The sequence below is a fragment of the Arabidopsis lyrata genome, assembly GCF_000004255.2.
Source record: "Arabidopsis lyrata subsp. lyrata unplaced genomic scaffold ARALYscaffold_8, whole genome shotgun sequence".
NCBI lineage: Eukaryota > Viridiplantae > Streptophyta > Magnoliopsida > Brassicales > Brassicaceae > Arabidopsis > Arabidopsis lyrata.
In genome coordinates, this window is record NW_003302548.1 from 12130137 (window position 1) to 12140095 (window position 9959).

The window sequence follows — 9959 nt, forward strand, 5'->3', positions numbered from 1 at the left end:
GTGAAGATATTACATTGTTACCCCAGCCAAAACACAAAAATAACAGAGAAAACCTAGATTTAACCCAGTTTCTTTTCCCCACCCATAACTATTCGGATCTAACCTGAAATTGATTTCTCTTTCTCTACTTTGAAATCGTTCTCTTCGACTTTTCCTCATGAACGTTTATCAGCTTCAATTCTCTTAAATTCAAAAGAGAAGTTACGATTTCTCCATCTTTAATTGGTAAAACTAGGTAGAATTCAAGATTTTGACTGTGAAAAATTGTTGATTTCTCTTGATAATGGTTAAGACAAGGTGGTCAAAAAAGAGGAAGAGAGGAGAAGAGGGTTCGGGAAACCCTAATGTTGAGGAGAAAGATGGATAAAGTTTGCGGAACCCTCCAGATTCGAACAATGTTGACGAGGAGGTAGAAATAGAAAAAGATAGAGATAAATAGTTATCTCCAGTTGCTGAGAATAATGAAGAAGAAGGGAATGAAGACGATGAGGAAGAAGGGAATGAAGTAGAAGAGAAAGAAGATGAAGAGAGTGAAGACGAAGAGAATGAAGATGAAGGAGAGAGTAGCCGAACCTTGCGTGATTCCATTGAAGAGAGATCCGAAGAGATATCAAACGAAAATCGCGTGGAGATGGTAAGTAGTTGGGTTCGAAATGTGAATTTTGGATTTTAAGTAATAATGGTTGAATAATACATTTGTGAATTCTGAGTAATACTGGTAGAATTGAGAAATAATATTTTGACATCTGGGTAACACTAGTAGAACTAGAGAATACTATTGTGATGCCTAGGTAAAACTGATAATACTACGGTATAACAAACATTTAGTAATACTGAGTAATACTATTGTATAATTGTGTTCAATTGCATGAGTCTGCTGACCCACTAGCTGGTCTTTCAGACCCACCAGCTGGTCCTTAGGATCCACTTGCCAAGGATGATAATGGTGGTTTATGTGCGATAGGCAAGGAAGAACCAATTCGGAAAGAAGTCCAACCCAATTAGATTTGGCTTCTTGTGTTTGGTATGGATATTGTAAGTTTATGCATACTTTCTAGGGGTCGATTAGGTTTTTAAATGGATAGCAAATGGATTTTAGCAACTAAATCATAGTGAATTATAGTTTTGAACCCGAAACCATTCAAGTTGAGTTCTTCTCGCGATAGTAGAACTGGTCAAACTGGGTAGAAATGAATCTGAAACTATTGAAACATATATATATATATATATATATAGTATGACTAGTTACACTAGTATGACCCAAATATATGTAGTATGACTAGTTACACTAGTATTACCCAGATTCATGTAGTATGACTAGTTAAACTAGTATTACCCAGATATATTTAGTATGACTAGTTACACTAGTATTACTACAAATGTAGTAGAACTAGTAAAACCAGTATTACTGACAGAGTTTTTGTACTGTTTTGGCAGGATACAATGAGGGAGAACGTGTTCATATATTTCAAATGCCAAGGTCGCATGTATAGCTTGATGATGAAGACATCATGGGAGAAGATAACTCTCTCCATGTTAGAAGCTTACTCAAAATCGAATGTTCGAAATGACTGGAGAAGATGCTACGTCCGTAGAGCCATTTGGGAGAAAATTTCGACTTTTTAATTTATTCCACATGGTCTTCTACTTCTTATCTAGCATTGTTATTGGGCACACACAGATTGGAGAAGATGCTACGTCCATGGAGTCATATTTTCTGAGAGCATTGTATGATATGAACTATTTTGGGTTGTAATGTTTCTAATCTGTGTTCATTGTTTACATCCCACATGAAATTGATAGTATCATGGTAGCTGGAGGTGAAGAAGAATATACCTTCTTTATTATATCTTTGTCTTATAGTTGTTGTTTAGATTTGTATAATTGGTACTACTAGGTAAAACTATGTTGGTTTTGTTTTTTTTTTATTTATACTACTGGTATTACTAGGTAAAACTATGTGCACCGTCAAATTTACACATGTGCGAGTCAAATTTACACATGTGCGCCGTCAAATTTGGGGGAAAACCTAAAAAAATGGGATCAAATTCTCAGGGGCTCTCCAGTCTAATCGGATCATCAATTATCCGAACTCACACTTTAGACAACTAATAGAACTTGGTATAACTATATTGTTTTTGTAACTTAGAAATTTGGCATAACTACGTCAGTTTGTTAAACTTAGTACAACTTGGTTAATATAGTTATTTGAAATTTTTGTATAACTAGGTACAACTTGGTACGTAGTTGTTCTACCCAGATTTTGTTCTCTCTCATCATTTTTCTCTTTCTATAGTAGAGAATAAAAAAATTGAAAATTTTCAAAATTTTAAAACCGTAAAAAAACGTGGGTCAAACTGCTCTCGGTCAAACTACGCCGTCATAAATTGCAAGTGGGCGCCGCAAAGCAAGTACATCGGCACTGCAAAAATGAACATAGTTATTCCTAGTTTTCAAGTTGTACTCGCATATACACAGTTGTACTTTTTGAGATGTTTTGAATAATTAGTTATACTTGGATTGAAACTAAATTTTTTTAGTTATACCCATGATTTTAGTTATTTGAGGTACATTTCTTATGTTTTCATGCAAAAATATCTGTCAAAACGTTATTTTTGTGTGTTTTGCAATGCAATGGGGATAACAATAACAAAGTCATCTTAAAAGTATAAGGTCTTTCTTATACAAAAATAAGTTTAACGGACTGATATGGAATGTTATGATTGGTCGGAACAGTCAATTTTCATTGTTCAAAATAATAGCTTCTTATTGGTCAAATTATTTTTTGTTATTTATTATTAAATTTGATTTTAGAAGGGTAAAATGGAGTTTTTGTATTTCATTAAGAGTAGGAGAGTATGTGAGATTTTTGGAGAGTAAATAGATTGATAAGTGAGGAGTAAGGAGCTCCTCAGATTTGGACCCAAAAAAATGGGAGAATTTCAATTTTAGGACACGTGGGCCCCATCTTATCCACGTGTGCGCCGATTTTTTCCACCAGTGCGCAGCTTTTTTTAAACATAGTTGTACCCTAGTTATTGGTTGTACAAATTTTCTACATAGTTGTATTTTTGGTGTTTTTCAGTTTAACCAGTATTACATATTCTTAAAAATTGCTTATCTAGTTGTACACTTGAATGAACTCTATAATTATAGAATTCTTAATGTTTTTTGTAATCATACGTTAAAAATATATAAAATTGTAAATTTTCCATCCTAAGTTGGTGCTTTTATAAAAAGTGAACTTAAAAGTATAAGGATTATGTTGTATGGAGTCTATTAAAACAATCCGATATGATATAATTTTTTTTCTCACTTAATTTATTTATATCATTTATAAGAGTTCATTATTACTTAATAGTCAGTGTAATATTTAATGTTGGAAAAAATAAATTTGAAATTCAAATTCTTTCATAAGTTATACCAGTTTTACTAGTATTACCAAATCTCGTTATTAGTACTACTTTTATACTAGTTTTACCCATTTGCCATAGAAAAAAAAACATAGTATTACATCATAAAAAACTAGTGTTACATAGTTGGCTAAGTCGAAATTGTTTTACAAATCATAAAGTGCAGATAAAATCAAATATTATGATTGCCAAATAACAACCACAAACAAAACAAAACATAATCTCTACTCTCCACAGTTGCTCGGACAATTCTGGTGGAGTGATGACCTCCACATACAAAACATATCTACGGACTACGGTTATTTTCACCTAAAACTAAATAGACACCAACATCCTCATCATCACAAATGTAAATCTCTTCCTCTGGTCCCAACACCACTGCATTGTACCTCATTTGCAATTTAACCTTACTTTTATCTAACACTAGCTTCGTGCATATCCTACCTTCTAACATGGAGAGAGTTATCTTCTCCCCTGATGTCTTCATCATCAAGCTATACATGCGACTTTCGCATTTAAAATATATGATCACGTTCTCCCTCATTGTATCCTGCCAAAACAATACAAAAACTCTGCGAGTTATACTAGTTGTACTACAATTCTGGGTAATACTAGTAAAACTAGTAATACTACATATATTTGGATAATACTAGTGTAACTAGTAATACAACATATATCTGGGTAATACTAGTATAACTAGTAATACTACATGTATATTGGTAATACTAGTGTAACTAGTCATACTACATACATCTGGGTAATACTAAGTGTAACTAGTAATACTACATATATATTTTTCAATAGATTCAGGTTCAGTTCTACCCAGTTCTACTAGTTGTACTTTCGCGTCAAGAACTCAAATCGAATGGTTTCGGGTTCTAAACTACAATTCACTATGATTCAGTTGCTGCAATCCATTTCTTACCCATTTACAGACCTATTCGACCCAGAAACTATGCATAAACTTCCAATGTGCATACCAAACAATTAGCTAAATCCAATTGGATTCAATCTCCTTAATTGTAAATGGTTTTGATTCAATTTCAAGCTCAAAGGAGCTCGAGAAACATACATGTCCTTTCTATCTCGACCTAGCTCGCCGGAGGAGAGGATACGGCAACAATGGCGACTGCAAATCGAATCTGTGGCAACAATGGCGGAAGAGGAGCACGACGAGAGCGAGAGCTCGTTTTTTTTTTTTTTTTTCAAATTTTCGTTTTTTTTTTTTAATTTTAGTAATTAATTAATTATTCTGAAAATGAAGAAAGGGTATAATGGGCAACACACATTTCATTAATAGAGAAGGGGATATGTAGACAAATAAAGGATATAAGAGGTTAGTTGCTTTCAAAAAGGGACTTGAGAGACATTTTCTCTAATTTTAAATCCTTGAATCTATAATTGATTTTTTTTTGGGCTTTGTCGACAAAGGTACCATTTTATATGCTCAGTTTGGCCCACTAAAACTCTTCGAATCATTTTTCTGTTGGAGTAAATTTTTTTTTCAGAAGTTGTTCTTCTCCAAGTACCAAACGCAAAATAATGACAAATTTATCTAAGCAATTTAAAATTCCATTCAATAAAATAACTTTCATTCACAAGTAAACATTCTACAAGTAAAAATAAAGAATGACAACTAATCTTTGCAAGAATGACAAACTAATCTTTGCAATGTGAACACAAAGGGACGTCACACACGAACTAGTCTTAGCAATATAACTACTACGTCAACCTCAAGAAACTAGACATCAATGGAAGCCGTCTGATCAGCTTCTAGGTCTTTAGATTTCTTGCAGCATAAGCCACTCCACCTCTTGTTAAATTGTAAGATCTCCATCACGATCGCAAACAATCCGATGACACCAATGATGGTACTGTAAGCAATCTTCCATGAGCTTCCGGGTTGCAAGATGGCTAAGCCTTTGTAGATGTTGTAGACGCTTAGTACAATCACAACATATCCCACTGTGTGATGGTACCAATTCCAATATTTTCTATACTTGTGGTTCTTGTCCGGTCTTGCTTTGAGGGCAAGTATCTGAAGAAAACCTAGAGCAAACAAAAAGATCCCTATCACAGTATGCAGTGTAGATCTCATTCCCGTGTGTTTAGCCATGTATATTGCAGTTCCTAGTCCTCCCAATAAACCGCCGAAGTAACCGGTGGTTTGGAAAAATATGTGTATGTAAAACCAAGTGGGATCCAGTCCTTTGTAGGTCCTCATGTACCTTGCAGCCATAACACCGATGGGCATGAAAATCCCCCAACACACCGCGTTCACTAGTCCATGAATGTTTTTGACTAGTAACATGTTATCGTTAGCTGCTTTAATGGTCGTGAATTGTCCGGACAACAAGTCCAAAGTAGCCATGGATTTGAGATGATCTCTATTCATAGCATGCATCCCAAGTCTATCACCTTCTTTCAGCGGACCGTCTTGCCATAAATGATTTACGACTGTTGTGTTAGTAGGCAAGACTATAGTGGCGAATATAGTCATCTCTCCATTGAGAAATTCAGCGGAAAGTTGTGTTACGTGAAAGCTGAGAGGTCCTTCTTGAAGCATAGTTGAATAGTCCTTAATTGAGGAAGTATAGGCACGCATAAAACCAGACGAAGAGTTACGGTAAGCCAAGAGAGTTTGAGCACCTAACATGCCTTTACTCGTCGGGTTTATGCCCCAAGCAATCCAACTAGAACTCTCGATGTTGGTGTGACGATACGCAACATCAAGTACTCCGCTTTCTCGAACATAACTGAAGTGTAGATAGGAGTCTAACACCGGAAGGTCAATGCAAGATCGGAAGTGTTTGCCGTTCCTAAATTGTTTAGAGTCACATCTAGCACGAACTCCATCGGTTGTTGCTCTAGTGAAGTATGGAGCGATTACGAACAGAAAACACAAAACCACTACAAAGGTTCGTGAAGACCACTAAACATGATGATGATTGCGTTTTTACTCGGAGACAAACGTAGGTTAAATTTTCCGGAGTAGTCTTTGCTTTGCTTTGGAAGAAAGAGATTTATGAATTTGCGAATTGTGTGAGTTGTGTATTTATAGCCATATACTAATAAACAATTCCAAGAGCAGTTGGGAATCGTATTTATCTTCTTTCTCAACAAATTTCATTGTTTTTTAATTTTATTTTACTCGTTTTGCCAACAAATTTCTTCGCAAGTTTGGAAAACGCGTTTTATTTTTGTGGTTCAATTTTTTTTCTAGTTATGCCACGCTTAAGATATTATAAGAGAATTTTTCGTGGAATAATGACACAAAAAATGAAATAATTTGAAGTTATATAGTCATGCACTCAAATCACTATCCTATCAATTAATACGTAAATTTATCATCAATTTGTCACGTTCTGATCGCGGAGACCATTCGCGAGCTCTCCTTCTCCGGCTACGACGAGTCTTTTATATATAATCGGTGGTGGACATCGACACATCCGACATGGCAGCAACAACTGTAATTAACTTATAATTAACGTAGGTTATGTTCTAAAAAATAGTATTCATGGGACTCAGGTCTGTTTTCCGGTTGTTTAAGAGGCGGATGTTATCCCTATATCGCGGCTGAAAATTTCAAGTCGTTATTTGTAACTTGGTCTAGTTCGTGTTTATAAATGGTCTCTAGTAAAGCATTGTATCATAGTTTTGTGGAATGCAATGACCATCTGTTAAATAGTGAAACAGAGAGACTACACTAAATCTTTTGACAAAAAAAAAAAAACAAAGCTAACATGTCCTGTCTCAGTTAGCTAAATGAATCAAGAGTTAAAACTTTAGATCATCCAAATATTAGCAATCTCAGTTACTTGAACACAAGTCGACATGACTTGGAACCTCTTGGCATAGAAGCTAAATCCTCCACAATCTGTTGCTTATTTTCCACGTCAGAGAAGATTTTCACCGTTTTCAAACATAGCGCATGACTCAGGAGATAACTCATAAGACCCTTATCTCTGTCTTTCCCTGTGTATCGTCTCCACTCTAAAGCTTCAAGGCTGGACAACAAACATTCAGGAACAAAACTCGGCATGTCCCAGCGATATACATAAAGAGTTAGTCTGTATACCTGCCGACACGAGTAAAAAGGGTAATAACAATGTAATTAAAGATCATTGTGCTTGAAAACTATACACTAGAAAGTCAAAATGTAAAGGAAAAAAGGTAGATATTGAATACATTCTCAAGCTTGAGAACCACCAATTTAGTGAAACGTTGGAGCAAATCTACAAGCGTTCTCTGAGATATTTCATCACATATGCTCTGCTCCAGATGTACAATTCGATCGAAGACACTTGTATACTAACAAAAATAAAAAGATAAAGCAATTTTTCGTTTATGTGATGGTTCCAACAAAGATATAATACAGAAAAAAAAAAAACGACATGGAATGAAAAAACTTACTTCTAGTTTTGATGGATCTCCGAGTCTAACCCTCACATAAAAGGGGATTAAAATAGACAACGACATGTCCTCTTGAATGGTGAAGTACTTGAAAGAAGGTGCGATAATCGCAAGCTTTCCAATGCAATTTTCAAGTAAACTACACAAGTGTGTGGAACTATTGAATTTTGTGATAATCGACAATCTTTGTAAGCTAGGCAAGACGATGTTCAAATCGAGCATAACATTGCTGGTTTTTTCTTCCAATGTTAGGTCGGAAAGAAGAGGACAGTTGGATAAAAGTCGACAGAAGAAATCATTGTTCAACTTCCAAATGTGAGTAACATGCAGAGTATTGAGGAACGGGAGACAGACCGCGGAAGAAGAAGATAAACTGATCACATCCATCAAACCTTCGAGTTTCAAGGCCACAAGCTTTTTGCACCAAGAAACATCGAACTCGAATAAACACACTCCTGATATCCATATGATCTTAAGGTCAGTAAGAAAATTGCAATTGGATAGAAGCAATTTAAGGGGTACAGACGAGAATATAATCGAATGGTCAGTGTGCAGAGTTTTTAAGGATGGGAGACAGACTGTTGTAAGGCCTTCCACTTTTATCGATTCACCTTGGAGTTTCAAGACAACAAGTGTCTTGCAAGTAAACAATTCATGAGGTATTGGGGTATATGCAGCACCAGCATCTATCTGGAGCTCACGAAGGTAGCAATGATGATAATGAAAGACTCTACTAATCCATGGTCCAATCTTCACCATTGAATTTAATCTGAAATAAAGGCTTTCTAGAACATGATGTGGATGTAAAAACAGTGACTTGTCAATAAATTGTTCAAAGCTAGTATGATCCTTGTGATCACAAACATCGTACACGAGTCTCGGCATCTTTGTCCAGAGAAATTTCCATTGTTTGGACAAAAGACTCGTCACCACAGCATGTTTCGTTGAAAGGAATGACAATATCTTCAAGAGCAAATCTTCAGGTAACTCGCTGATAGTTGAACAAATCTTCTTCGACATTGTCTCTGTTTAGGTCAAGCAAATAGACTATGTTAAAACCCTAATTACAGGATGGATTTCTCTTTCGTCTTGCTTATCAAGTTTAGTTTGTTTGTCAAATAACTAATAATTGATAAAAGATACATCATATAAAAATTCTTACGAGATTTCTCTAGATCTTGAAGATTTTCTGTGGATTCACACCTAAGCATAAAGTTCTTTGGGATGAGATTGAGATCTCATAACTTACTCTCCCAAATTATCAAATTAGATTTAATGTATAAATATATAAAATAAAAAAGACATAAAATACCAGAAAACCTATATTATTATGATAAGTTGAATATGATTAATAATGAAAATCATAAATAAATTACTAAACAATTATTCAAACACAAATAGTTATTCATATTGGGAGATTAATTTAAAGAATAATTAGTGTTTGAGAATTAACATTATAATATATAATAATATATTTTTTTGAAAATTAATTGTTTGAGATTACAGATTAATGTTATAATATTTAATTATAGGTTTTTTTTTTAGCTCCGAAATGAATCTCAAGAAAGGACATATTTGGCCAAAGTCTCATACAACACCTAACGAAATTTTCAATTTACTTTTATTCACATCCTTAAAATATTTGTTTGTATTTAAACTACGTTCAACGAAACCATATTTGAGTCTAGTAGCTAAAAGCCATCAGGATACGCCAATACGTCATTAGCTTAGTTATCACCGTGGTATATATTGGCACTGTCGGAATATTTATAAGAGTTTTTTTTTTTTTTTTTTTTTTTTGTCAACCATATATTTCATTAGAAAGATAGAGTTTACAATTATTAGTACAACCATTTCATATGACTAAGGAACCCAGGAGATAACACAAAGAGATTCATTAATTCTTGCTGTACGAGCTAATGAATCAGCTAAAAGATTGGCCGTTCTTCTGATGAACTTGAACTTATAAGAACCATGCGCCAACTTTTTAATGTCTTGTATGTAAGTTTGGATCTCTTTTGATCCTCCGGCGTGAGATTGTTTGTGTGCATCGCCCTCCAAATATCCATACAAAGATTGAGAATCCCCACAGAATATCACATTATGATAACTGAGCCGCTTTAAGTGAAGTAA

General features: G+C 34.6%; 2 protein-coding genes and 1 long non-coding RNA gene across 3 annotated transcripts; 1 reads left to right on the forward strand and 2 right to left on the reverse strand.

Annotated features, from left to right (window-relative positions):
- The first annotated feature begins 498 nt into the window (after window positions 1-498).
- Window positions 499-1846, forward strand: LOC110227477. The gene is made up of 2 exons (XR_002331175.1): window positions 499-634; window positions 1438-1846. It is a non-coding gene; the product is annotated as an uncharacterized LOC110227477 (long non-coding RNA).
- Window positions 1847-5103: 3257 nt separating this feature from the next.
- LOC9299997 (cytochrome b561 and DOMON domain-containing protein At5g48750) lies at window positions 5104-6862 on the reverse strand. Its single transcript, XM_021015744.1, has 2 exons — window positions 6776-6862; window positions 5104-6345 (listed from the first exon to the last, which is right to left on the reverse strand). The coding sequence occupies exons 1-2, from the start codon at window positions 6860-6862 to the stop codon at window positions 5155-5157; spliced, it is 1278 nt and encodes a 425-aa protein (XP_020871403.1). The 3' UTR covers window positions 5104-5154.
- A 206-nt stretch (window positions 6863-7068) lies between these two features.
- On the reverse strand, window positions 7069-9028 carry LOC9301741 (putative F-box/FBD/LRR-repeat protein At3g56780). Its single transcript, XM_002865621.2, has 3 exons — window positions 7827-9028; window positions 7602-7724; window positions 7069-7491 (listed from the first exon to the last, which is right to left on the reverse strand). Exons 1-3 carry the CDS (start codon window positions 8844-8846, stop codon window positions 7228-7230), a joined length of 1407 nt encoding a protein of 468 aa, XP_002865667.2. The 5' UTR covers window positions 8847-9028; the 3' UTR covers window positions 7069-7227.
- Window positions 9029-9959: the final 931 nt, after the last annotated feature.

Excerpts from the sequence above, each read along its gene's own strand:
- LOC9301741 (XM_002865621.2), bottom strand. The coding sequence starts at position 8,846 with ATGTCGAAGAAGATTTGTTCAACTATCAGCGAGTTACCTGAAGATTTG. Across the intron at positions 7,725-7,826 it reads GAGATCCATCAAAACTAGAA|TATACAAGTGTCTTCGATCG; the intron begins GTAAGTTTTTTC and ends TATTTTTGTTAG. Across the intron at positions 7,492-7,601 it reads TGGTTCTCAAGCTTGAGAAT|GTATACAGACTAACTCTTTA; the intron begins GTATTCAATATC and ends TCGTGTCGGCAG.
- LOC9299997 (XM_021015744.1), bottom strand. The coding sequence starts at position 6,862 with ATGTGTCGATGTCCACCACCGATTATATATAAAAGACTCGTCGTAGCC. Across the intron at positions 6,346-6,775 it reads ATGGTCTCCGCGATCAGAAC|TGGTCTTCACGAACCTTTGT; the intron begins GTGACAAATTGA and ends CATCATGTTTAG.